Source organism: Salvelinus fontinalis, chromosome 24, assembly GCF_029448725.1.
Source record: "Salvelinus fontinalis isolate EN_2023a chromosome 24, ASM2944872v1, whole genome shotgun sequence".
Classification (NCBI taxonomy): Eukaryota; Metazoa; Chordata; class Actinopteri; order Salmoniformes; family Salmonidae; genus Salvelinus; species Salvelinus fontinalis.
The window spans coordinates 37,482,216-37,509,380 of record NC_074688.1 but is presented as its reverse complement, the minus strand read 5'-3'; the positions used below and the strand labels follow the sequence as shown (position 1 = coordinate 37,509,380).

Below are 27,165 nucleotides of genomic sequence, written 5' to 3'. Positions count from 1 at the left end.
GGCTTTCTAAAAGAAGGTAGTGGCCTAAGAACAGGTTCACAGCTGAGGGAGGTCTGCTGTGGGCTTTAATACTGAAACACAACCCTGCTGTGGGCTTTAATACTGAAACACGACCCTGCTGTGGGCTTTAATACTGAAACACGACCCTGCTGTGGGCTTTAATACTGTAACCCTGCTGTGGGCTTTAATACTGCAACCCTGCTGTGGGCTTTAATACTGCAACCCTGCTGTGGGCTTTAATACTGCAACCCTGCTGTGGGCTTTAATACTGCAACACGACCCTGCTGTGGGCTTTAATACTGAAACACGACCCTGCTGTGGGCTTTAATACTGCAACCCTGCTGTGGGCTTTAATACTGCAACCCTGCTGTGGGCTTTAATACTGCAACACGACCCTGCTGTGGGCTTTAATACTGAAACACGACCCTGCTGTGGGCTTTAATACTGAAACACGACCCTGCTGTGGGCTTTAATACTGAAACACGACCCTGCTGTGGGCTTTAATACTGAAACAAACCTGCTGTGGGCTTTAATACTGCAACACGACCCTGCTGTGGGCTTTAATACTGCAACACGACCCTGCTGTGGGCTTTAATACTGCAACACGACCCTGCTGTGGGCTTTAATACTGCAACACGACCCTGCTGTGGGCTTTAATACTGAAACCCTGCTGTGGGCTTTAATACTACAACCCGACCCTGCTGTGGGCTTTAATACTGAAACACGACCCTGCTGTGGGCTTTAATACTGCAACACGACCCTGCTGTGGGCTTTAATACTGGAACACGACCCTGCTGTGGGCTTTAATACTACAACCCTGCTGTGGGCTTTAATACTGCAACACGACCCTGCTGTGGGCTTTAATGCTGCAACACGACCCTGCTGTGGGCTTTAATGCTGCAACACGACCCTGCTGTGGGCTTTAATGCTGCAACACGACCCTGCTGTGGGCTTTAATGCTGCAACAGGACTCTGCTGTGGGCTTTAATACTGAAACACGACCCTGCCGTGGGCTTTAATACTGCAACCCTGCTGTGGGCTTTAATACTTCAACACGACCCTGCTGTGGGCTTTAATACTGCAACACGACCCTGCTGTGGGCTTTAATACTGAAACACGACCCTGCTGTGGGCTTTAATACTGCAACCCTGCTGTGGGCTTTAATACTGCAACACGACCCTGCTGTGGGCTTTAATACTGCAACACGACCCTGCTGTGGGCTTTAATACTGAAACATGACCCTGCTGTGGGCTTTAATACTGAAACACGACCCTGCTGTGGGCTTTAATACTGAAACAAACCTGCTGTGGGCTTTAATACTGCAACACGACCCTGCTGTGGGCTTTAATACTGAAACACGACCCTGCTGTGGGCTTTAATACTGCAACACGACCCTGCTGTGGGCTTTAATACTGCAACACGACCCTGCTGTGGGCTTTAATACTGAAACCCTGCTGTGGGCTTTAATACTACAACCCGACCCTGCTGTGGGCTTTAATACTGCAACACGACCCTGCTGTGGGCTTTAATACTGGAACACGACCCTGCTGTGGGCTTTAATGCTGCAACACGACCCTGCTGTGGGCTTTAATACTGGAACACGACCCTGCTGTGGGCTTTAATACTACAACCCTGCTGTGGGCTTTAATGCTGCAACACGACCCTGCTGTGGGCTTTAATGCTGCAACACGACCCTGCTGTGGGCTTTAATGCTGCAACACGACCCTGCTGTGGGCTTTAATGCTGCAACAGGACTCTGCTGTGGGCTTTAATACTGAAACACGACCCTGCCGTGGGCTTTAATACTGCAACCCTGCTGTGGGCTTTAATAATTCAACAGGACCCTGCTGTGGGCTTTAATACTGCAACACGACCCTGCTGTGGGCTTTAATACTGAAACACGACCCTGCTGTGGGCTTTAATACTACAACCCTGCTGTGGGCTTTAATACTGCAACCCGACCCTGCTGTGGGCTTTAATACTGCAACCCGACCCTGCTGTGGGCTTTAATGCTGCAACACGACCCTACTGTGGGCTTTAATGCTGCAACACGACTCTGCTGTGGGCTTTAATACTGCAACACGACCCTGATGTGGGCTTTAATACTGAAACACGACCCTGCCGTGGGCTTTAATACTGCAACACGACCCTGCCGTGGGCTTTAATACTGCAACACGACCCTGCCGTGGGCTTTAATACTTCAACACGACCCTGCCGTGGGCTTTAATACTGCAACACGACCCTGCTGTGGGCTTTAATACTGAAACCCTGCTGTGGGCTTTAATACTACAACCCTGCTGTGGACTTTAATACTGCAACACGACCCTGCTGTGGGCTTTAATACTGCAACACGACCCTGCTGTGGGCTTTAATACTGAAACACGACCCTGCTGTGGGCTTTAATACTACGACCCTGCTGTGGGCTTTAATACTACAACCCTGCTGTGGGCTTTAATACTGCAACCCGACCCTGCTGTGGGCTTTAATACTGCAACACGACCCTGCTGTGGGCTTTAATGCTGCAACACGACCCTACTGTGGGCTTTAATGCTGCAACACGACTCTGCTGTGGGCTTTAATACTGCAACACGACCCTGATGTGGGCTTTAATACTGAAACACGACCCTGCCGTGGGCTTTAATACTGCAACACGACCCTGCCGTGGGCTTTAATACTGCAACACGACCCTGCCGTGGGCTTTAATACTTCAACACGACCCTGCCGTGGGCTTTAATACTGCAACACGACCCTGCTGTGGGCTTTAATACTGAAACCCTGCTGTGGGCTTTAATACTACAACCCTGCTGTGGACTTTAATACTGCAACACGACCCTGCTGTGGGCTTTAATACTGCAACACGACCCTGCTGTGGGCTTTAATACTGAAACAAACCTGCTGTGGGCTTTAATACTGAAACACGACCCTGCTGTGGGCTTTAATACTGAAACACGACCCTGCTGTGGGCTTTAATACTGAAACACGACCCTGCTGTGGGCTTTAATACTGCAACACGACCCTGCTGTGGGCTTTAATACTACAACCCTGCTGTGGGCTTTAATACTACAACCCTGCTGTGGGCTTTAATACTACAACCCTGCTGTGGGCTTTAATACTGAAACACGACCCTGCTGTGGGCTTTAATACTACAACCCTGCTGTGGGCTTTAATACTGCAACACGACCCTGCTGTGGGCTTTAATACTGCAACACGACCCTGCTGTGGGCTTTAATACTGAAACACGACCCTGCTGTGGGCTTTAATACTGCAACCCTGCTGTGGGCTTTAATACTGCAACACGACCCTGCTGTGGGCTTTAATACTGAAACACGACCCTGCTGTGGGCTTTAATACTGAAACACGACCCTGCTCTGGGCTTTAATACTGCAACACGACCCTGCTGTGGGCTTTAATACTGAAACCCTGCTGTGGGCTTTAATACTGGTGGACTCCGAGAAAAGCTCCAATTAGATTTATTCGGGGGTGGCAGGGTAGCCTAGTGGTTAGAGTGTTGGACTTGTAAACGAAAGGTTGTAAGATCGAATCCCTGAGCTGACAAGGTAAAAATCTGTCGTTCTGCCCCTGATCAAGGCAGTTAACCCACTGTTTCTAGACTGTCATTGAAAATAAGAATGTGTTCTTAACTGACTTGCCTAGTTAAATAAAGGTTAAATAAATGTGTAAAATATAAAAATCACCACACTGGGTGTTGCAGCTACAAACACGTACAATTCACAGAAACACCTTCTGACTAGGTGGAGTCACCTCCTTGTATTTCTAGCATAAACAATCAGTCTCTGTTGCTAGGCATGACCAGCTCTGTGGGCATCGGGGCCTGTAACCACAAAGCACAGCAGAGCCATACCTAGGCATCACCAGCTCTGTGTGCGTCGGGGCCTGTAACCACAGAACGCCTCGCAGTGCGAGTGCTGGTGGAGACCGAGACGCTCTGTGGATGCAGCCCCGACGCACACACTCACAGCACTGCAGCCTTTGGAGGCACCACACACACACACACACACACACACACACACACACACACACACACACAGCCTTGACCTGGTGTGAGTGGGGGTTTAACCCCACTGATGGTGTGACATGCTAATGTGTTTTATAATGGACTGTTCTATGAGCAGGGATAGGAACTGAAACGGGGAGAAAGGTGGTTGGTAACTAGGTTACTACAGTCCCTTCCTAGTGGAGAGAGGTGGTTGGTAACTAGGTTACTACAGTCCCTTCCTAGGGGAGAGAGGTGGTTGGTAACTAGGTTACTACAGTCCCTTCCTAGGGGAGAGAGGTGGTTGGTAACTAGGTTACTACAGTCCCTTCCTAGGGGAGAGAGGTGGTTGGTAACTAGGTTACTACAGTCCCTTCCTAGGGGAGAGAGGTGGTTGGTAACTAGGTTACTACAGTCCCTTCCTAGGGGAGAGAGGTGGTTGGTAACTAGGTTACTACAGTCCCTTCCTAGGGGAGAGAGGTGGTTGGTAACTAGGTTACTACAGTCCCTTCCTAGGGGAGAGAGGTGGTTGGTAACTAGGTTACTACAGTCCCTTCCTAGGGGAGAGAGGTGGTTGGTAACTAGGTTACTACAGTCCCTTCCTAGGGGAGAGAGGTGGTTGGTAACTAGGTTACTACAGTCCCTTCCTAGGGGAGAGAGGTGGTTGGTAACTAGGTTACTACAGTCCCTTCCTAGGGGAGAGAGGTGGTTGGTAACTAGGTTACTACAGTCCCTTCCTAGGGGAGAGAGGTGGTTGGTAACTAGGTTACTACAGTCCCTTCCTAGGGGAGAGAGGTGGTTGGTAACTAGGTTACTACAGTCCCTTCCTAGGGGAGAGAGGTGGTTGGTAACTAGGTTACTACAGTCCCTTCCTAGGGGAGAGAGGTGGTTGGTAACTAGGTTACTACAGTCCCTTCCTAGGGGAGAGAGGTGGTTGGTAACTAGGTTACTACAGTCCCTTCCTAGGGGAGAGAGGTGGTTGGTAACTAGGTTACTACAGTCCCTTCCTAGGGGAGAGAGGTGGTTGGTAACTAGGTTACTACAGTCCCTTCCTAGGGGAGAGAGGTGGTTGGTAACTAGGTTACTACAGTCCCTTCCTAGGGGAGAGAGGTGGTTGGTAACTAGGTTACTACAGTCCCTTCCTAGGGGAGAGAGGTGGTTGGTAACTAGGTTACTACAGTCCCTTCCTAGGGGAGAGAGGTGGTTGGTAACTAGGTTACTACAGTCCCTTCCTAGGGGAGAGAGGTGGTTGGTAACTAGGTTACTACAGTCCCTTCCTAGGGGAGAGAGGTGGTTGGTAACTAGGTTACTACAGTCCCTTCCTAGGGGAGAGAGGTGGTTGGTAACTAGGTTACTACAGTCCCTTCCTAGGGGAGAGAGGTGGTTGGTAACTAGGTTACTACAGTCCCTTCCTAGGGGAGAGAGGTGGTTGGTAACTAGGTTACTACAGTCCCTTCCTAGGGGAGAGAGGTGGTTGGTAACTAGGTTACTACAGTCCCTTCCTAGGGGAGAGAGGTGGTTGGTAACTAGGTTACTACAGTCCCTTCCTAGGGGAGAGAGGTGGTTGGTAACTAGGTTACTACAGTCCCTTCCTAGGGGAGAGAGGTGGTTGGTAACTAGGTTACTACAGTCCCTTCCTAGGGGAGAGAGGTGGTTGGTAACTAGGTTACTACAGTCCCTTCCTAGGGGAGAGAGGTGGTTGGTAACTAGGTTACTACAGTCCCTTCCTAGGGGAGAGAGGTGGTTGGTAACTAGGTTACTACAGTCCCTTCCTAGGGGAGAGAGGTGGTTGGTAACTAGGTTACTACAGTCCCTTCCTAGGGGAGAGAGGTGGTTGGTAACTAGGTTACTACAGTCCCTTCCTAGGGGAGAGAGGTGGTTGGTAACTAGGTTACTACAGTCCCTTCCTAGGGGAGAGAGGTGGTTGGTAACTAGGTTACTACAGTCCCTTCCTAGGGGAGAGAGGTGGTTGGTAACTAGGTTACTACAGTCCCTTCCTAGGGGAGAGAGGTGGTTGGTAACTAGGTTACTACAGTCCCTTCCTAGGGGAGAGAGGTGGTTGGTAACTAGGTTACTACAGTCCCTTCCTAGGGGAGAGAGGTGGTTGGTAACTAGGTTACTACAGTCCCTTCCTAGGGGAGAGAGGTGGTTGGTAACTAGGTTACTACAGTCCCTTCCTAGGGGAGAGAGGTGGTTGGTAACTAGGTTACTACAGTCCCTTCCTAGGGGAGAGAGGTGGTTGGTAACTAGGTTACTACAGTCCCTTCCTAGGGGAGAGAGGTGGTTGGTAACTAGGTTACTACAGTCCCTTCCTAGGGGAGAGAGGTGGTTGGTAACTAGGTTACTACAGTCCCTTCCTAGGGGAGAGAGAGGTGGTTGGTAACTAGGTTACTACAGTCCCTTCCTAGGGGAGGGAGGTGGTTGGTAACTAGGTTACTACAGTCCCTTCCTTGGGGAGAGAGGTGGTTGGTAACTAGGTTACTACAGTCCCTTCCTAGTGGAGAGAGGTGGTTGGTAACTAGGTTACTACAGTCCCTTCCTTGGGGAGAGAGGTGGTTGGGAACTAGGTTACTACAGTTACCCAACATGAATAAAATTGTTGCCATGAAGAAGGAAAAAAAGAATTCCATTGCAAAATAATGCTTTTAATTAATTGATGGAAATACCAGTCAATGTGCTCCGAAGGCTAATATACTTCATGACTGGTATTAAGGATTTAATACCCTAATGTGCTCCGAAGGCTAATATACTTCATAGGGTATTAAATCCTCAAGCAGCTTGGAAATGAGTGTTTCTTGTTTTACTCACGTTAGACGCGTGTTCCTTTTTTATAAGGGGCTTCAGCTAAGTGTACCCCAACTGGGCAAAATTGTTGAAGATTGTGTTGATTATCCCCCGTTTCCAGTGTGCCAGCAGAGAGGGGATTCTTTCTCCGCAACAGAGTAAAGATGGCTCCTTCTCGAGGACAAAGTAGCGAGGCTGATGTGCATCAAGCTGCTCCAAGGAGTTGGCGAGGCTGATGTGCATCAAGCTGCTCCAAGGAGTTGGCGAGGCTGATGTGCATCAAGCTGCTCCAAGGAGTTGGCGAGGCTGATGTGCATCAAGCTGCTCCAAGGAGTTGGCGAGGCTGATGTGCATCAAGCTGCTCCAAGGAGTTGGCGAGGCTGATGTGCATCAAGCTGCTCCAAGGAGTTGGCGAGGCTGATGTGCATCAAGCTGCTCCAAGGAGTTGGCGAGGCTGATGTGCATCAAGCTGCTCCAAGGAGTTGGCGAGGCTGATGTGCATCAAGCTGCTCCAAGGAGTTGGCGAGGCTGATGTGCATCAAGCTGCTCCAAGGAGTTGGACAGTTTTAACTTCACAACAGCAGCGGCTCACTTTTTGAGCCGGCCAATTTAGAAGCAAATTATTTTGTGTTCGTCAGGCCCAGTCCTTAGCAGTTCTGCTGTCTTCCTAGTCAAGCTCAACATATTCAGCCCCTGTGTCATGTTTTGTATACAGATTTGGAAGTGATTGATAAGAGTTATGATGTGTAATTTGGTGCATTTCAATTTGAGCTTTATTCAGATGCACTTGGAAACAAAACATTGTTGCCATCTCTTCACATCGGAGAGTTACGATGTTACACTCACCTGTTACGATGTTACACTCACCTGTCTACAGTAGGTTACAATGTTACACTCGCCTGTCTACAGTAGGTTACAATGTTACACTCACCTGTCTACAGTAGGTTACGATGTTACACTCACCTGTCTACAGTAGGTTACGATGTTACACTCACCTGTCTACAGTAGGTTACAATGTTACACTCGCCTGTCTACAGTAGGTTACGATGTTACACTCGCCTGTCTACAGTAGGTTACGATGTTACACTCGCCTGTCTACAGTAGGTTACAATGTTACACTCGCCTGTCTACAGTAGGTTACAATGTTACACTCGCCTGTCTACAGTAGGTTACGATGTTACACTCGCCTGTCTACAGTAGGTTACAATGTTACACTCACCTGTCTACAGTAGGTTACAATGTTACACTCGCCTGTCTACAGTAGGTTACGATGTTACACTCACCTGTCTACAGTAGGTTACAATGTTACACTCACCTGTCTACAGTAGGTTACAATGTTACACTCGCCTGTCTACAGTAGGTTACAATGTTACACTCGCCTGTCTACAGTAGGTTACAATGTTACACTCGCCTGTCTACAGTAGGTTACAATGTTACACTCGCCTGTCTACAGTAGGTTACGATGTTACACTCGCCTGTCTACAGTAGGTTACGATGTTACACTCGCCTGTCTACAGTAGGTTACAATGTTACACTCGCCTGTCTACAGTAGGTTACAATGTTACACTCGCCTGTCTACAGTAGGTTACAATGTTACACTCGCCTGTCTACAGTAGGTTACAATGTTACACTCGCCTGTCTACAGTAGGTTGCAATGTTACACTCGCCTGTCTACAGTAGGTTACAATGTTACACTCGCCTGTCTACAGTAGGTTACAATGTTACACTCGCCTGTCTACAGTAGGTTACAATGTTACACTCGCCTGTCTACAGTAGGTTACAATGTTACACTCGCCTGTCTACAGTAGGTTACAATGTTACACTCGCCTGTCTACAGTAGGTTACAATGTTACACTCGCCTGTCTACAGTAGGTTACAATGTTACACTCGCCTGTCTACAGTAGGAAACCGAGTGGTCATCTATAAGCCACGTATATCACATGAAACGAGTCATGACCCCACAATTAGTTCAAATTACAATAAACATATACTGCATAATGTTCATAGATTTTAACTGTAAAAATAGTGAAATATTTTGAGCTTTGGAAACCAGTGTTTTCATTAAATGCATTGGCACAGACCTTGTTTCACAGGAGCATTGTGTCACGTTCCTGACCTTATTTATTTATTATTATCAATGATTTATTTAAATCATCTTTGTCTCATTGAACCAGCCTCAATTAATTTTGTTTTATTTACTTATTGAATTTGTTTGTCCAACCCACGAGTTTTATAATTTCTTCATTGTGTGGCCGTCCTCTTCCCACCGCTGTGGTGCTGAATCACAGCAGGGGAGGGGCGGGCCAGCCTGGTCATGGCTAGAAGGGCTCCATCTTTTGTCAAATTAACGTCAAAAGTTATATTATTTCTTTTAGCATTATAGCTAACCCCAACCTCCCCTTTTTCCTAACCTCCTACTTTAATTCTCCTATCTAAAGTCAAATTTGATTTTAATTTTACAAAAGCTGTATCCCTTCTAGCCATGACCGGCCTGCCCTGGTGTTTGACTGGATCCCTTTTTTTTAACCTTTTATTTAACGAAGTCAGTTAAGAACAAATTCTTATTTTCAATGATGGCCTACAGTGGGTTAACTGCCTTGTTCAGGGCCAGAACGATGGATTTTTACATTGTCAGCACTGGGATTCGCTCTAACCGTTAGGCTACTTGCCGCCCCTGGCTGGACCCCTTCTAGCCATGACCGGCTGGCCCTGGTGTTTGTAGACAGCCATCTTGTGTTATTGTTTTAGGCCTAATTAAAATGTTCATGCCTAGGCTAAATTACATTAGAGAGGCTTAGATTTGTATTTGAAAACCAGCTGTTTTTTTGTTATTTATTAATTAAAATGTTCATACAAATAGCCTTTAGGACAGGTCGTTCGCTAATTATATTATACAAATATGATTTGTTTTATTACTGTGTAGGTGACTTGTTCTAGGTTAAAATGATGATGATGATGATGATGATGATATTAATTTATGATTTTTATAGCAAGGATGAAGATAAAACTGACAATGTTTTGCTTTTCAATAAAACCTGTCGTGATGGTATATGAACATTGTTCGACTTTATTTTACTACAACATTACAGGCTAATTTTAATTTGTGTTAAAATGAATTACCATAATGTGATTTGGAGCACCATGGGTGCTAACCATAATGCTTTATGCACCCAATTTGGGATGTCATGTACATTTCTCAAATATCCGGTAAATTAAAAATCTTGCAGGTCACGTTGTCCTAACGGAAACCTTGGTGTGTGTGTGTGAGCACTGAGTACCGCTGCCCCTGCAGTCATAACTCCACTGTCGTAACAACCTAGAAGGGAGCAGTGGGGAGGTATTGAGGACCTTTCTGTCAGACCTGCAGTGTTGCTGCTGGCTGCTCTGGGCTCAGCAGTTCCTGGACTGCACTGCTGGCTGCTCTGGGCTCGGCAGTTCCTGCAGTGTTGCTGCTGGCTGCTCTGGGCTCAGCAGTTCCTGCAGTGTTGCGGCTGGCTGCTCTGGGCTCAGCAGTTCCTGCAGTGTTGCTGCTGGCTGCTCTGGGCTCGGCAGTTCCTGCAGTGTTGCTGCTGGCTGCTCTGGGCTCGGCAGTTCCTGCAGTGTTGCTGCTGGCTGCTCTGGGCTCGGCAGTTCCTGCAGTGTTGCTGCTGGCTGCTCTGGGCTCGGCAGTTCCTGCAGTGTTGCTGCTGGCTGCTCTGGGCTCGGCAGTTCCTGCAGTGTTGCTGCTGGCTGCTCTGGGCTCGGCAGTTCCTGCAGTGTTGCTGCTGGCTGCTCTGGGCTCGGCAGTTCCTGCAGTGTTGCTGCTGGCTGCTCTGGGCTCTACAGTTCCCGTACTGCACTGCTGGCTGCTCTGGGCTCGGCAGTTCCTGGACTGCACTGCTCTGGGCAAAAGTTGCCTGTAGACAGAATCTGCGTCCCAAATGGCACCCTATTCCCTAGGACTTTGGTCAACAGTCGTGCACTAGGAATGGGGAACCGTTTGGGATGCTACCCGTGACACCAATAAGATCAACTTACTCTCCCCAAATTCCCCTTTGGTTTAGGACACCTTTGTCTTTAGCCTGATGTTAATTGGTTTAGGACACCTTTGTCTTTATCCTGATGTTAATTGGCTCAGGACACCTTTGTCTTTAGCCTGATGTTAATTGGCTCAGGACACCTTTGTCTTTATCCTGATGTTAATTGGCTCAGGACACCTTTGTCTTTAGCCTGATGTTAATTGGCTCAGGACACCTTTGTCTTTAGCCTGATGTTAGTTGGTTTAGGACACCTTTGTCTTTAGCCTGATGTTAATTGGCTCAGGACACCTTTGTCTTTAGCCTGATGTTAATTGGCTCAGGGCACCTTTGTCTTTAGCCTGATGTTAATTGGCTCAGGACACCTTTGTCTTTAGCCTGATGTTAATTCACCCTCTTTCATTTCTCTCCCCCTCTCCCCTGCTCTCTCTCCTTCCCTCTCTCTGTAGTAACTGATGTGGAGTTGAAGCGGCTGAAGGATGCCTTTAAGAGGACCAGCGGCCTGTCCTACTACATGGCCCAACAGTGCTTCTACAGAGAAGTACTGGGAGATGGAGTCCCTCCGAAGGTTGCAGAAGTAAGACCCAGAACATAGACACACCTTAACCATATCTACATGTACATTCTACCGCAATCAGCCCGACTAACCGGTGTGTGTATACAGCCTTGCTACTGTTATTTTATCAGTCTTTTTTACTGTTGTTTTTATTACTTTACCTACCTATTGTTCACATTAATACCTTTTTTGCACTATTGGTTAGAGCCTGTGACAAAAACTTTGATTAGAGGGGAATGATGGAAACCAGAAGTGCTGTCTGTGGTATTTGACTCCCCCTGTAATAAGGGTTTCTAAACCAGGAGTCTGGGGTTGTGTTCCAAATGGAACCCTATTCCCTATAAATGGAACCCTGTTATCTATAACGTGGAACCCTGTTATCTATAACATGGAACCCTGTTATCTGTCACGTGGAACCCTGTTATTTGCTACGTGGAACCCTGTTATCTGTCACGTGGAGCCCTGTTATCTGTCACGTGGAGCCCTGTTATCTGTCACGTGGAGCCCTGTTATCTGTCACGTGGAACCCTGTTATCTGTGACGTGGAACCCTGTTATCTGTCACGTGGAGCCCTGTTATCTGTCACGTGGAGCCCTGTTATCTGTCACGTGGAGCCCTGTTATCTGTCACGTGGAGCCCTGTTATCTGTCACGTGGAGCCCTGTTATCTGTCACGTGGAGCCCTGTTGTCTGTCACGCGGAGCCCTGTTGTCTGTCACGCGGAGCCCTGTTGTCTGTCACGCGGAGCCCTGTTGTCTGTCACGCGGAGCCCTGTTGTCTGTCACGCGGAGCCCTGTTGTCTGTCACGCGGAGCCCTGTTGTCTGTCACGCGGAGCCCTGTTGTCTGTCACGCGGAGCCCTGTTGTCTGTCACGCGGAGCCCTGTTGTCTGTCACGCGGAGCCCTGTTGTCTGTCACGCGGAGCCCTGTTGTCTGTCACGCGGAGCCCTGTTGTCTGTCACGCGGAGCCCTGTTGTCTGTCACGCGGAGCCCTGTTGTCTGTCACGCGGAGCCCTGTTGTCTGTCACGCGGAGCCCTGTTGTCTGTCACGCGGAGCCCTGTTGTCTGTCACGCGGAGCCCTGTTGTCTGTCACGCGGAGCCCTGTTGTCTGTCACGCGGAGCCCTGTTGTCTGTCACGCGGAGCCCTGTTGTCTGTCACGCGGAGCCCTGTTGTCTGTCACGCGGAGCCCTGTTGTCTGTCACGCGGAGCCCTGTTGTCTGTCACGCGGAGCCCTGTTGTCTGTCACGCGGAGCCCTGTTGTCTGTCACGCGGAGCCCTGTTGTCTGTCACGCGGAGCCCTGTTGTCTGTCACGCGGAGCCCTGTTGTCTGTCACGCGGAGCCCTGTTGTCTGTCACGCGGAGCCCTGTTGTCTGTCACGCGGAGCCCTGTTGTCTGTCACGCGGAGCCCTGTTGTCTGTCACGCGGAGCCCTGTTGTCTGTCACGCGGAGCCCTGTTGTCTGTCACGCGGAGCCCTGTTGTCTGTCACGCGGAGCCCTGTTGTCTGTCACGCGGAGCCCTGTTGTCTGTCACGCGGAGCCCTGTTGTCTGTCACGCGGAGCCCTGTTGTCTGTCACGCGGAGCCCTGTTGTCTGTCACGCGGAGCCCTGTTGTCTGTCACGCGGAGCCCTGTTGTCTGTCACGCGGAGCCCTGTTGTCTGTCACGCGGAGCCCTGTTGTCTGTCACGCGGAGCCCTGTTGTCTGTCACGCGGAGCCCTGTTGTCTGTCACGCGGAGCCCTGTTGTCTGTCACGCGGAGCCCTGTTGTCTGTCACGCGGAGCCCTGTTGTCTGTCACGCGGAGCCCTGTTGTCTGTCACGCGGAGCCCTGTTGTCTGTCACGCGGAGCCCTGTTGTCTGTCACGCGGAGCCCTGTTGTCTGTCACGCGGAGCCCTGTTGTCTGTCACGCGGAGCCCTGTTGTCTGTCACGCGGAGCCCTGTTGTCTGTCACGCGGAGCCCTGTTGTCTGTCACGCGGAGCCCTGCTGTCTGTCACGCGGAGCCCTGCTGTCTGTCACGCGGAGGCCTGCTGTCTGTCACGCGGAGGCCTGCTGTCTGTCACGTGGCCTAAAGAAAGAATGAGCTCATTAGAAAGACCGAGATGGATCCTATCCCTTAGACATGGACATCAACATGTTTCCTTTACAAGCATCTGCATGACATTACATTGGCATGACATGACATGACATTGGATTGACATTGGATGACATAACATTGGATTGACATTAGATGACATTGGGTCCTAGATCCGTTCATTGAGGCTACTTCAACTCGGAGTAGTCATGCTTTCAGCCTATTGAGATTGACCCTCAGTCATTTGTCCCAACTACAAACCAGTAGTTCACTATATAGGGTGTCATTTGGGATGCAGCCCCATTGTAGCTGTGTTAGGGTGACCTCAGTGACTCGTGATATAAAGTCGTTTTAGACTACTCCAGTTCATACTGTAGCTAGCTGGTTTAATGCTTTTCCACAGTTGGTTGTTCAATACTTCTAGTTCCACTTTCCAATCAGATGCTCTCTCTCTTCCTGCTCTGGTTTCTGTCCAGTTAGGCTGAAAGGAGGAACTACCCGTACTGTCAGAGGACTATTCCCAATTACACACGCACACGCACGCACACGCAAACACGCACAAAAGCACACGCAAACACACACATGCTACCTGACTGACTTTTTTTTAGTGACTAAACACTAATTGTGTGTCAAAGTCAGTGACTGGGTCATGAAGGCTAACTGACGTAGGCGTATTCTGCGGTGGACATTGTTTTGAGGAAGTGAAATAAAATGCTTGGCCTGTGTTCACAATAGTAACCCAACCCGTAGGTCTTGGTGTGTGTCATCCCATTGATACAGTATTGGCGACATTCAATCAAAGACCTTTTAGATCTGCAAGAATACATATTTGGCTCAACATACTCAGCAACAACAAATCAAAGTTAAAAATGCAATATGCAGAAATCGCTCCGCCATTTCCTGGTTGCAAAAATGTGAATAGTGCTCATTTCTGTTTGTGACAAAGCAAGCAATGTATAGTCTAGATAATCATTGTACCAAATAAACTGCTGTGAAATAGTTTTTCTTTACATATTGCAGGTTTAAAAGTAAAAAAAATTAAATGTTAATACCAACATGCTCTCCAGCTGGCCCAGGAAACCTGGCTATTGACTTGGATTGAAAACAGCTGGCCCAGGAAACCTGGCTATTGACTTGGAATGAAAACAGCTGGCCCAGGAAACCTGGCTATTGACTTGGATTGAAAACAGCTGGCCCAGGAAACCTGGCTATTGACTTGGAATGAAAACAGCTGGCCCAGGAAACCTGGCTATTGACTTGGATTGAAAACAGCTGGCCCAGGAAACCTGGCTATTGACTTGGATTGAAAACAGCTGGCCCAGGAAACCTGGCTATTGACTTGGAATGAAAACAGCTGGCCCAGGAAACCTGGCTATTGACTTGGATTGAAAACAGCTGGCCCAGGAAACCTGGCTATTGACTTGGAATGAAAACAGCTGGCCCAGGAAACCTGGCTATTGACTTGGATTGAAAACAGCTGGCCCGGGAAAGCTGGCTATTGATTGAAACGGGCACTTGGTCTCTCCTGCTTGATTGTTAATCAATAGGCCAGCAGAAGGTTGTGCTGGCAGCTTTACAACAGGAGGATATTACAACTTCACGTCTTCCTAGCTGAGTCTACAAATAGGCACAGTCTGCATCCTAAATGGCAGCATGTTCCCTTTTTATAGTGTACTACTTTTGACCGGGACCCATAGGGAATAGGGTACACTACTTTTGACCAGGACCCATAGGGAATAGGGTACACTACTTTTGACCAGGACCCATAGGGAATAGGGTACACTACTTTTGACCGGGACCCATAGGGAATAGGGTACAGTGCTTTTGACCGGGACCCATAGGGAATAGGGTACACTACTTTTGACCGGGACCCATAGGGAATAGAGTGCAGTTTGGGACATGGCTATAGTGTTCAAACAGGCAGGAAGGCAGACATTTTATATTTGACTTTTACCAGTGAGACAGCAGCAAGTCAGATTCACTCTGAGATTTAAAGTGCCTCAGCTGTACGATGGTAGTAGACAGACGGGTTCAATGGAGGAGCTACTATTATACTGAGTGGCGCTGCAGCCACGTCCTTCACTAGTTTTATTTTTAGATGTCTGCTTCCCACAACAACGTGTGATTTTCAGAGAAAGTGGGACATTTATACCTAGCTGCTCAAAAAGGCTGTGTGGGTGTGTTGAATGTTTAACTAAGGAGTGTAGTGTTTGGGTCTATCAGGCAGCAGACTCCTGCCAGGGCTGTTAATCTTGTGGCATTGGGAGACCCTCCAGGTATGTCCATCACTAGGTCTGACAGCAGGGTCCGGCTAGGGGCCACTCCGTCACTGTGGTTAGTGGGACCACAGGGCCCGGCTAGGGGCCACTCCGTCACTGTGGTTAGTGGGACCACAGGGCCCGGCTAGGGGCCACTCCGTCACTGTGGTTAGTGGGACCACAGGGCCCGGCTAGGGGCCACTCCGTCACTGTGGTTAGTGGGACCACAGGGCCCGGCTAGGGGCCACTCCGTCACTGTGGTTAGTGGGACCACAGGGCCCGGCTAGGGGCCACTCCGTCACTGTGGTTAGTGGGACCACAGGGCCCGGCTAGGGGCCCCTCCGTCACTGTGGTTAGTGGGACCACAGGGCCCGGCTAGGGGCCACTCCGTCACTGTGGTTAGTGGGACCACAGGGCCCGGCTAGGGGCCACTCCGTCACTGTGGTTAGTGGGACCACAGGGCCCGGCTAGGGGCCACTCCGTCACTGTGGTTAGTGGGACCACAGGGCCCGGCTAGGGGCCACTCCGTCACTGTGGTTAGTGGGACCACAGGGCCCGGCTAGGGGCCACTCCGTCACTGTGGTTAGTGGGACCACAGGGCCCGGCTAGGGGCCACTCCGTCACTGTGGTTAGTGGGACCACAGGGCCCGGCTAGGGGCCACTCCGTCACTGTGGTTAGTGGGACCACAGGGCCCGGCTAGGGGCCCCTCCGTCACTGTGGTTAGTGGGACCACAGGGCCCGGCTAGGGGCCCCTCCGTCACTGTGGTTAGTGGGACCACAGGGCCCGGCTAGGGGCCCCTCCGTCACTGTGGTTAGTGGGACCACAGGGCCCGGCTAGGGGCCCCTCCGTCACTGTGGTTAGTGGGACCACAGGGCCCGGCTAGGGGCCCCTCCGTCACTGTGGTTAGTGGGACCACAGGGCCCGGCTAGGGGCCCCTCCGTCACTGTGGTTAGTGGGACCACAGGGCCCGGCTAGGGGCCCCTCCGTCACTGTGGTTAGTGGGACCACAGGGCCCGGCTAGGGGCCCCTCCGTCACTGTGGTTAGTGGGACCACAGGGCCCGGCTAGGGGCCCCTCCGTCACTGTGGTTAGTGGGACCACAGGGCCCGGCTAGGGGCCCCTCCGTCACTGTGGTTAGTGGGACCACAGGGCCCGGCTAGGGGCCCCTCCGTCACTGTGGTTAGTGGGACCACAGGGCCCGGCTAGGGGCCCCTCCGTCACTGTGGTTAGTGGGACCACAGGGCCCGGCTAGGGGCCCCTCCGTCACTGTGGTTAGTGGGACCACAGGGCCCGGCTAGGGGCCCCTCCGTCACTGTGGTTAGTGGGACCACAGGGCCCGGCTAGGGGCCACTCCGTCACTGTGGTTAGTGGGACCACAGGGCCCGGCTAGGGGCAACTCCGTCACTGTGGTTAGTGGGACCACAGGGCCCGGCTAGGGGCCGCTCGTCACCGTGATTAACACAGAGGGAGTCAGGCCACACATTACCATACACCACCATCACCAGGATCTCGTCATACATCGTTGTTAATGTTTGGCATCTTTTCCCTGGTAATCCAAATGTTGTGAATCCGTTCATTATTTTAATGTTTTTATTATTTTATTTCACCTTTTTATTTAACCAGGTAGGCCAGTTGAGAACAATTTCTCATTTACAACTGCGACCTGGCCAAGATAAAGCAAAGCAGTGCAACACAAACAACAACAGGGTTACACGTGAAATCAAACTGTCCACTTAGGAATCAACACTGATTGACAATAAATGTCACATGCTGTTGTGCAAATGGAATAAACAACAGGTGGAAATTATAGGCAATTAGCAAGACACCCCCAATAAAAGAGTGGTTCTGCAGGTGGTGACCACAGACCACTTCTCAGTTCCTATGCTTCCTGGCTGATGTTTTGGTCACTTTTGAATGCTGGCGTTGCTTTCACTCTAGTGGTAGCATGAGACTGAGTCTACAACCCACACAAGTGGCTCAGGTAGTGCAGCTCATCCAGGGTGGCACATCAATGAGAGCTGTGGCAAGAAGGTTTGCTGTATCTGTCAGCGTAGAGCATGGAGGCGCTACCAGGACACAGGCCAGTACATCAGGAGACGTGGAGGAGGCCGTAGGAGGGCAACAACCCAGCAGCAGGACCGCTACCTTCGCCTTTGTGCAAGGAGGTGCACTGCCAAGGCCCTGCAAAATGACCTCCAGCATGCCACAAATGTGCATGTCTGCTCAAACGGTCAGAAACAGACTCCATGAGGATGGTATGAGGGCCCGACGTCCACTGGTGGGGGTTGTGCTTACAGCCCAACACCGTGCAGGACGTTTGGCATTTGCCAGAGAACACAAAGATTGTCAAATTCGCCACTGGCGCCCTATGCTCTTCACAGATGAAAGCAGGTTCACACTGAGCACATGTGACAGTCTGGAGACGCCGTGGAGAACGTTCTGCTGCCTGCAACATCCTCCAGCATGACCGGTTTGGCGGTGGGTCAGTCATGGTGTGGGGTGGCATTTCTTTTGGGGGCCGCACAGCCCTCCATGGGCTCGCCAGAGGTAGCCTGACTGCCATTAGGTTCCGAGATGAGATCCTCAGACCCCTTGTGAGACCATATGCTGGTGTGGTTGGCCCTGGGTTCCTCCTAATGCAAGACAATGCTAGACCTCATGTGGCTGGAGTGTGTCAGCAGTTCCTGCAAGAGGAAGGCATTGATGCTATGAACTGGCCCGCCCGTTCCCCAGACCTGAATCCAATTGAGCACATCTGGGACATCATGTCTCACTCCATCCACCAACGCCACGTTGCACCACAGACTGTCCAGGACTTGGCGGATGCTTTAGTCCAGGTCTGGGAGGAGATGCCTCAGGAGACCATCCGCCACCTCATCAGGAGCATGCCCAGGCGTTGTAGGGAGGTCATACAGGCACGTGGAGGCCACACACACTACTGAGCCTCATTTTCACTTGTTTTAAGGACATTACATCAAAGTTGGATCAGCCTGTAGTGTGTTTTTCCACTTTAATTTTGAGTGTGACTCCAAATCCAGACCTCCATGGGTTGATAAATTTGATTTCCATTGATAATTTTTGTGTGATTTTGTTGTCAGCGCATTCAACTATGTAAAGAAAAAAGTATTTAATAAGAATATTTCATTCATTCAGATCTAGGATGTGTTATTTTAGTGTTCCCTTAATTTTTTTGAGCAGTGTATATTTTTTAAATAAATCCTTATGGAGCAATTTCCAAATGCCTGAAGGTACCACGTTCATCTGTTCAAACAATAGTACGCAAGTATAAACACCATGGGCCCACACAGCCGTCACACCTCTCAGGAAGGAGACACGTTCTGTCTTCTAGAGATGAACATACTTTGGTGCAAATCAATCCCAGAACAACAGCAAAGGACCTTGTGAAGATGCTGGAGGAAACGGGTACAAAAGTATCTTTATCCACAGTAAAACGAGTCCTCTATCGACATAACCTGAAAGGCAGCTCAGCATGGAAAAAGCCACTGCTCCAAAACCACCATAAAAAGCCAGACTGCGGTTTGCAACTGTACATGGGGACAAAGATTGTGCATTTTGGAGAAATGTCCTCTGGTCTGATGAAACAAAAATATAACTTTTTGGCCCTAATGACCATCGTTATGTTTGGAGGAAAAAGGGAGAGGCTTGCAAGCCGAAGAACACCATCCCAACCGTGAAGCACGGGGGTGGCAGCATCATGTTGTGGGGGTGCTTTCTGCAGGAGGGTCTGGTGCACTTCACAAAATAGATGGCTTCATGAGGGAGGAAAATTATGTGGATATATTGAAGCAACATCTCAAGACATCAGTCATGAATTTCAAGCTTGATTGCAAATGGGTATTCCAAATGGACAATGACCCCAAGCATACTTCCAAAGTTGTGGCAAAATGGCTTAACGGCAACAAAGTCAAGGTATTGGAGTGGCCATCACAAAGCCCTGACCTCAATCTTATAGAAAATGTTGTGGGCAGAACTGAAAAACTGTGTGCGAGCAAGGAGGCCTACAAACCTGACTCAGTTACACCAGCTCTGTCAGGAGGAATGGGCCAAAATTCACCCAACTTATTGTGGGAAGCTTGTGTAAGGCTAACTGAAACGTTTGACCCAAGTTAAACAATTTAAAGGCAATGTTACCAAATACTAATTGAGTGTATGTAAACTTTTGACCAACTGGGAATGTGATGAAATAAATAAAAGCTTAAATAAATCATTCGCTCTACTATTATTCTGACATTTCACATTTTTTAAATAAAGTGGTAATCCTAACTGACCTAAAACAGGGATTTTTTTACTAGGATTAAATGTCAGGAATTGTGATAAACTGAGTTTAAATGTATTTGGCTAAGGTGTATGTAAACTTCCGACTCAACTGTACCTGCTGTAGCGCGTGCTACGGGTGGGTGGTGTTATCGTGACCAGTGAGCTGAGAAGGCGGAGCTCTACCTAGCGAAGACTTTTAGATGACCTGGAGCCAGTGGGTTTGGCGACAAATATGTAGCGAGGACCAACCAACGAGAGCATACAGGTCGCAATGGTGGGTAGTGTATGGGGCTTTGGTGATGGATGGCACTGTGATAGACTGCATCCAATTTGCTGAGTAGACTGTTGGAGGCTATTTTGTAAATTACATCGCCGAAGTCAAGGATCGGCAGGATAGTCAGTTTTACGAGGGTATGTTTGGCAGCATGAGTGAAGGAGGCTTTGCTGTGAAATAGGAAGCTGTTTCTAGATTTAATTTTCGATTGGAGATGCTTAATATGCATCTGGAAGGAGAGTTTACAGTCTCACCAGACACCTAGGTATTTGTAGTTGTCCACATATTCTAAGTCAGAACCTTCCTGAGAGGTGATGCCAGGTGGGCGGGGGCGTGCAGCGATCGGTTGAAGAGCATGCATTTAGTTTTACTTTTAGTTAGTTTTTAGTTTTACTAGCATTTAAGAGCAGTTGGAGGCCACGGAAGGAGTGTTGTGTGGCATTGAAGCTCGTTTGGAGGTTTATTAACACAGTGTCCAAAGAAGGGCCAGATGTATACAGAATGGTGTCGTCTGCGTACAGGTGGATCAAGGAATCGCCCGCAGCAAGAGCGACATCATTGATGTATACAGAATGGTGTCGTCTGCGTAGAGGTGGATCAAGGAATCGCCCGCAGCAAGAGCGACATCATTGATGTATACAGAATGGTGTTGTCTGCGTAGAGGTGGATCAGAGAATCACCCGCAGCAAGAGCGACATCATTGATATATACAGAGAAGAGAGTCGGCCCGAGGACTGAACCCTGTGGTACCCCCATAGACTGCCTGAGGTCCCGGACAACAGGCCCTCTGATTTGACACACTGACCTCTATCTGAGAAGTAGTTAGTGAACCAGGCGAGGCAGCCATTAGAGAAACCAAGGCTGTTGAGTCTGCCGAAATGCGTATTAATACGTTCTGATGAAGGAAGCCTATATAGCATAGTTAATGAGTTGTGAGTCCAGTATAGGCAGTGTGTTGACCACATCTCAAAGCTTCTTCTCCTTTTTCTTTCTATCTCAATCACTTTGTCAGCGCTTATGCTGCTATGTACAACAGAAAGGGCTAGGCTGTTAGCCAGCGTGAGTAGCTTGATTTGAAAGGAAATGTTTTAGGTCTATACATTTAGTCTTTATGGCAGCGTTTCCAGAGGGTAATTCATTTAGGACTTCAGTGCGTTTCCAAAGGGTAATTCATTTAGGACTTCACTGTCATGTTCAGGGGAAATGTGTCCCAAGGAAATAGTGATATGCAGCTATTGCAGTGCCCTAATATAGGTGTGTCTGTCTGTCTCTGTCTCTCTGTGTCTCTCTTTTAGTGGTTCAGTTTGTCGTCTTATCATTCATTTTGGCCTGCCACTATTTGTGCACATGGTTCCTGGTTCCTAAGAAAGTTGAATGTGTGCATAATCATGTTCGATAATATGCAGAACATGTCCTCAGGAAGTTGAAATATGTTGTCAGGGCAACGTTCAGGCCAAGCAGAGTTAAGTCAATATTAAGCGTTGTCTAAATATACCGGCTTTGAAAAAGTAAATTCTACTGCCAATACTACTTGTGGAAAGCCTTCTGGGAAGGCTTTCCACAAGATGTTGGAACATTGCTGCGGGGAAACATTCAGTATCAACAATAGAGAACCAGGAAGGGGGCAAAATACTTTTTCACGGCACTGTATACATATACACACATATGTGTATACAGTATACACAGGCCTAATATCCCAACATCAGAGCCCAATCTCACTAATGTTATTGTGGCTGAATGGAAGACTGTTTCCCCACAGCAATGTTCCAACATCTAGTGGACAGCCTTCCCAGAAGAGTGGAGGCTGTTATAGCAGCAATGTTCCAACATCTAGTGGGAAGCCTTCCCAGAAGAGTGGAGGCTGTTATAGCAGCAATGTTCCAACATCTAGTGGAAAGCCTTCCCAGAAGAGTGGAGGCTGTTATAGCAGCAATGTTCCAACATCTAGTGGGAAGCCTTCCCAGAAGAGTGGAGGCTGTTATAGCAGCAACGTTCCAACATCTAGTGGAAAGCCTTCCCAGAAGAGTGGAGGCTGTTATAGCAGCAATGTTCCAACATCTAGTGGAAAGCCTTCCCAGAAGAGTGGAGGCTGTTATAGCAGCAATGTTCCAACATCTAGTGGAAAGCCTTCCCAGAAGAGTGGAGGCTGTTATAGCAGCAATGTTCCAACATCTAGTGGGAAGCCTTCCCAGAAGAGTGGAGGCTGTTATAGCAGCAACGTTCCAACATCTAGTGGAAAGCCTTCCCAGAAGAGTGGAGGCTGTTACAGCAGCAATGTTCCAACATCTAGTGGAAAGCCTTCCCAGAAGAGTGGAGGCTGTTATAGCAGCAATGTTCCAACATCTAGTGGAAAGCCTTCCCAGAAGAGTGGAGGCTGTTATAGCAGCAACGTTCCAACATCTAGTGGAAAGCCTTCCCAGAAGAGTGGAGGCTGTTATAGCAGCAATGTTCCAACATCTAGTGGGAAGCCTTCCCAGAAGAGTGGAGGCTGTTATAGCAGCAATGTTCCAACATCTAGTGGGAAGCCTTCCCAGAAGAGTGGAGGCTGTTATAGCAGCAACGTTCCAACATCTAGTGGAAAGCCTTCCCAGAAGAGTGGAGGCTGTTACAGCAGCAATGTTCCAACATCTAGTGGAAAGCCTTCCCAGAAGAGTGGAGGCTGTTACAGCAGCAATGTTCCAACATCTAGTGGGAAGCCTTCCCAGAAGAGTGGAGGCTGTTATAGCAGCAACGTTCCAACATCTAGTGGAAAGCCTTCCCAGAAGAGTGGATGCTGTTATAGCAGCAATGTTCCAACATCTAGTGGAAAGCCTTCCCAGAAGAGTGGAGGCTGTTACAGCAGCAATGTTCCAACATCTAGTGGGAAGCCTTCCCAGAAGAGTGGATGCTGTTATAGCAGCAATGTTCCAACATCTAGTGGACAGCCTTCCCAGAAGAGTGGAGGCTGTTATAGCAGCAATGTTCCAACATCTAGTGGAAAGCCTTCCCAGAAGAGTGGAGGCTGTTATAGCAGCAAATGGGGGGGGGGGACCAACTCCATATTAATGCCCATGATTTTGGAATGAGATGTTGGACAAGCAGGTGTCCACATACTTCTGGTTGTGTGTGTATATATGTGTGTTCATACCATCTTTTCTTTCTCTGTACTCTCCTCCTCTCCCTGCAGGTCATCTACAACTCATTTGGAGGCACGTCTAAAGGACTACACTTTAACAACCTCATCATTGGCCTGGTGCTGCTGACTAGAGGACGAGATGGGGAGAAGGCCAAGTGTATGTTCTCTCTCTCGCTCCAACTTTCATTCTCTCTCTCCAACTTTGATTCTTCTGTCTCTCTGTCTGTCTCTCTCTCTCCAACTTTCATTCTCTCTCTCTCCAACTTTCATTCTCTCTCTCTCCAACTTTCATTCTCTCTCTCTCCAACTTTCATTCTCTTTCTCTCTCTCAATAAATTGTGTGATTTGATGTGAGGCAGCATGATGACTAGTAATGGACCTTCAGACTGCAGCTACTCTGGCTTGTCTGAGTCTGCCTGCCACTGATGAGACCAACCTGCCTTCCAGAATGAACTCATTATAACTGTGTGTGTGGTGTGTCCAACCACAGACCTCTTCAGCCTGTTTGCCAGTGAGTCGGGAGGCTATGCGGCGCGAGACGACATGGAGGCCGTGCTACGGGCATTGGACGGGGAAGTCCCGCCGTCTCTAAGGAAGTGCTTCAGCGAGGTCAGTCACAGATTAGTGTCCTGTCACCTGTCAATCACCCAGACTGACACTTTGACACACAACACACTCCTCCTCTCTAGTCATCACTCAGTCGGAGGTTCCGGTCACACACTGTGTGTGTGTGTGTGTGTGTGTGTGTGTGTGTGTGTGTATTTACATAATACACCCCTCCAAGAATCCAATATCATTAGCAAACTGCAGATGACCTCTTTTAACATAAAACAGCAGCATGTATATATATATTTTTGTAAATCCCAGACCCCGTCCTCGCAGGAGGCCTTTTGCCTTTTGATAGGCCGTCATTGTAAATAAGATTTTGTTCTTAACTGACTTAAAGGTTAAAGGTTCAAATATATAATCATGTAAATAACTGTCGGTCTCATGGTAATTGGTCGTTAATTAACATAAACACTTTTAGCATATCCTGTCTTCTACACATATCCTACAAGCCACTGATGCAGACGTTAGGAACATCTACATTTAAAAAAAAGTCTAATAAATCCATGTAATATAGTCTACACATTCGCAAATCCATTATGTATTTTAGACCGGTCTAAAGAAACATTATGACATGAAGAAAATGTATTGTACAGAATATAAACTGGCCTTCTGTGTCATCTGGCTATGAGCCATGCCCTAAGCTTGTTCTTTTAGCAGACGGCTTAAAAGAACCGTGAAATTAATTTATATGATTTTATAGTAAGAAGAATATAATTAAATGTAGTTTATTTTTTTGTAACTTTAGTTGTGAATGAATCAAACCTTAGAATGTCTTAAATATCAAAACATAAATAGGCTGCATGATGCGACCTATATAGGTTATTGATGATTTGAGGAAGTCGCAACAAAAATAATAATACTTCCGCTCTGTTCCTTGCCTCAGGCTGCACACGCTGTTCTCTCATCAAGTGATCATATCACCCATAAGACTATTCTCAATCCTCTCTTAGCTAATTTGTCAAATTTTGTTTTGATTTAGAATGGCCCATTTATCAAAGGGACGGGAACAGGGGACGGGAACAGGGGACGGGAACAGGGGACGGGAACAGGGGACGGGAACAGGGGACAGGGGACGGGAACAATCAATCAATCAATCAAGTTTATTTTATATAGCCCTTCGTACATCAGCTAATATCTCGAAGTGCTGTACAGAGACCCAGCCTAAAACCCCAAACAGCTAGAATGCAGGTGTAGAAGCACGGTGGCTAGGAAAAAGTCCCTAGAAAGGCCAAAACCTAGGAAGAAACCTAGAGAGGAACCAGGCTATGAGGGGTGGCCAGTCCTCTTCTGGCTGTGCCGGGTGGAGATTATAACAGAACTATGCCAAGTTGTTCAAAAATGTTCATAAGTGACAAGCATGGTCAAATAATAATCATGAACTTTTTCAGTTGGCTTTTCATAGCCGATCATTAAGAGTTGAAAAACAACAGGTCTGGGACAGGTGGCGGTTCCATAACCGCAGGCAGAACAGCAGCAAGGCCAGGCGGACTGGGGACAGCAAGGAGCCACCACGCCCGGCAGTCCCAACGTATGGTCCCAGGGCTCAGGTCCTCCGAGAGAAAGAAAGAGAGAAGGAGAAAATTAGAGAGAGCCAAGATTTTCAAAATGTTCATAAATGACAAGCATGGTCAAATAATAATCAGGAATAAATCTGTTGGCTTTTCATAGCCGATCATTAAGAGTTGAAAACAGCAGGTCTGGGACAGGTAGGGGTTCTGTAACCGCAGGCAGAACCGTTGAAACTGGAATAGCAGCAAGGCCAGGCGGACTGGGGGCAGCAGGGAGTCGTCATGCCCGGTAGTCCTGACGTATGGTCCTAGGGCTCAGGTTCTCAGAGAGAGAGAAAGAAAGAGAGAACGAGAGAATTAGAGAAAGCATACTGAAATTCACACAGGACACTGGATAAGACAGGAGGAGTACTCCAGGTATAACCAACTGACCCTAGCCCCCCGACACAAACTACTGCAGCATAAATACTGGAGGCTGAGACAGGAGCGGACAGGGGACGGGAACAAGGGACAGGGGACGGGAACAAGGGACAGGGGACGGGAACAAGGGACAGGGGACGGGGACGGGGGACAGGAACGGGGGACAGGAACGGGGGACAGGAACGGGGGACAGGAACAGGGGACAGGAACAGGGGACAGGAGACGGGAACAGGGACAAGAACAGGGGACGGGAACAGGGGACGGGAACAGGGACAGGAACGGGAACGGGGACAAGAACGGGGACAGGACAGGGGACGGGAACAAGGGACAGGGGACGGGAACAAGGGACAGGGGACGGGAACAAGGGACAGGGGACGGGAACAAGGGACAGGGGACGGGAACAAGGGACAGGGGACGGGAACAGGGGACGGGAACAGGGGACAGGAACAGGGGACAGGAACAGGGGACGGGAACAGGGGACAGGAACAGGGGACAGGAACAGGGGACAGGAACAGGGGACAGGAACAGGGGACAGGAACAGGGGACAGGAACAGGGAACGGGAACAGGAACAGGGCATATCATCTATATGCAAATATCAAATGAGGCCACTTTCCCGCCATTTAAATTTTTCACTCATGTTGTGTCGGCTACTCTGGTTGTTTCACTCCACACGTCAACCTCTGTTTTGAGGAGCATGTACCCTCTCGCTGTGCGACAGCTGATATTCCGCCACGGGCTCTCCAAACCCGTTACTGTAGCTACCCTGTGGTTCAATTTGGGGAAACCCGAGTGAAATCTGTTCGGGGAACATCGATAGTAATACGTTTTCACAACGAAACAACATATTTGATTTAAACTGTTGCCAGCCCCTCTGTATGCGCGCTGGAGAAAGGAAGGGAGGAGATGGAAGGTAAAGGTAATGTTGTCAGCCTATTTATGAAAATATAAAACAAATGCCCTTATTACCAGGCTATTCTAAATCAAATACATATTCACTATAATTGTAGATGAACTCTGTAAGCCGCCCTGCACAATCAATGAACCGACAGCATCACCTAGGCCTGTACAGTTCTCTGCCGCACGTAATATGCATTGTATAACGACACAATTATTATTTGAATTCGCGGTTTTTATCGGACTAATTACACATTTTGTTGTGTTACAGCCTGAATTAAAAATGGATTTCATAGATTTTTTTTCTTAATCTTTTTTTTTTTTTTTTCAACCTCACACAATACCTCATAATGGCAAAGTGAAAATATGTTTTTAAATTGTTGCAA

The 27,165-nt window shown here is 48.7% G+C and overlaps 1 protein-coding gene across 5 annotated transcripts in view; it reads left to right on the top strand.

Annotated features, from left to right (window-relative positions):
* Window positions 1-27,165, top strand: part of LOC129822389 (ubiquitin carboxyl-terminal hydrolase 32-like) — a 116,776-nt gene that overhangs the window by 21,344 nt on the left and 68,267 nt on the right. For all 5 annotated transcript variants that reach the window (XR_008754483.1, XM_055880637.1, XM_055880636.1 and 2 more), the window contains exons 2-4: window positions 11,244-11,371; window positions 23,399-23,504; window positions 23,838-23,956. Coding sequence is in view for 4 of the 5 variants with exons in the window: in XM_055880637.1 (XP_055736612.1) it covers window positions 11,244-11,371; window positions 23,399-23,504; window positions 23,838-23,956 (353 nt within the window). In the remaining variant the exon portion in view is untranslated. The remainder of the gene's footprint in view (window positions 1-11,243; window positions 11,372-23,398; window positions 23,505-23,837; window positions 23,957-27,165) is intronic.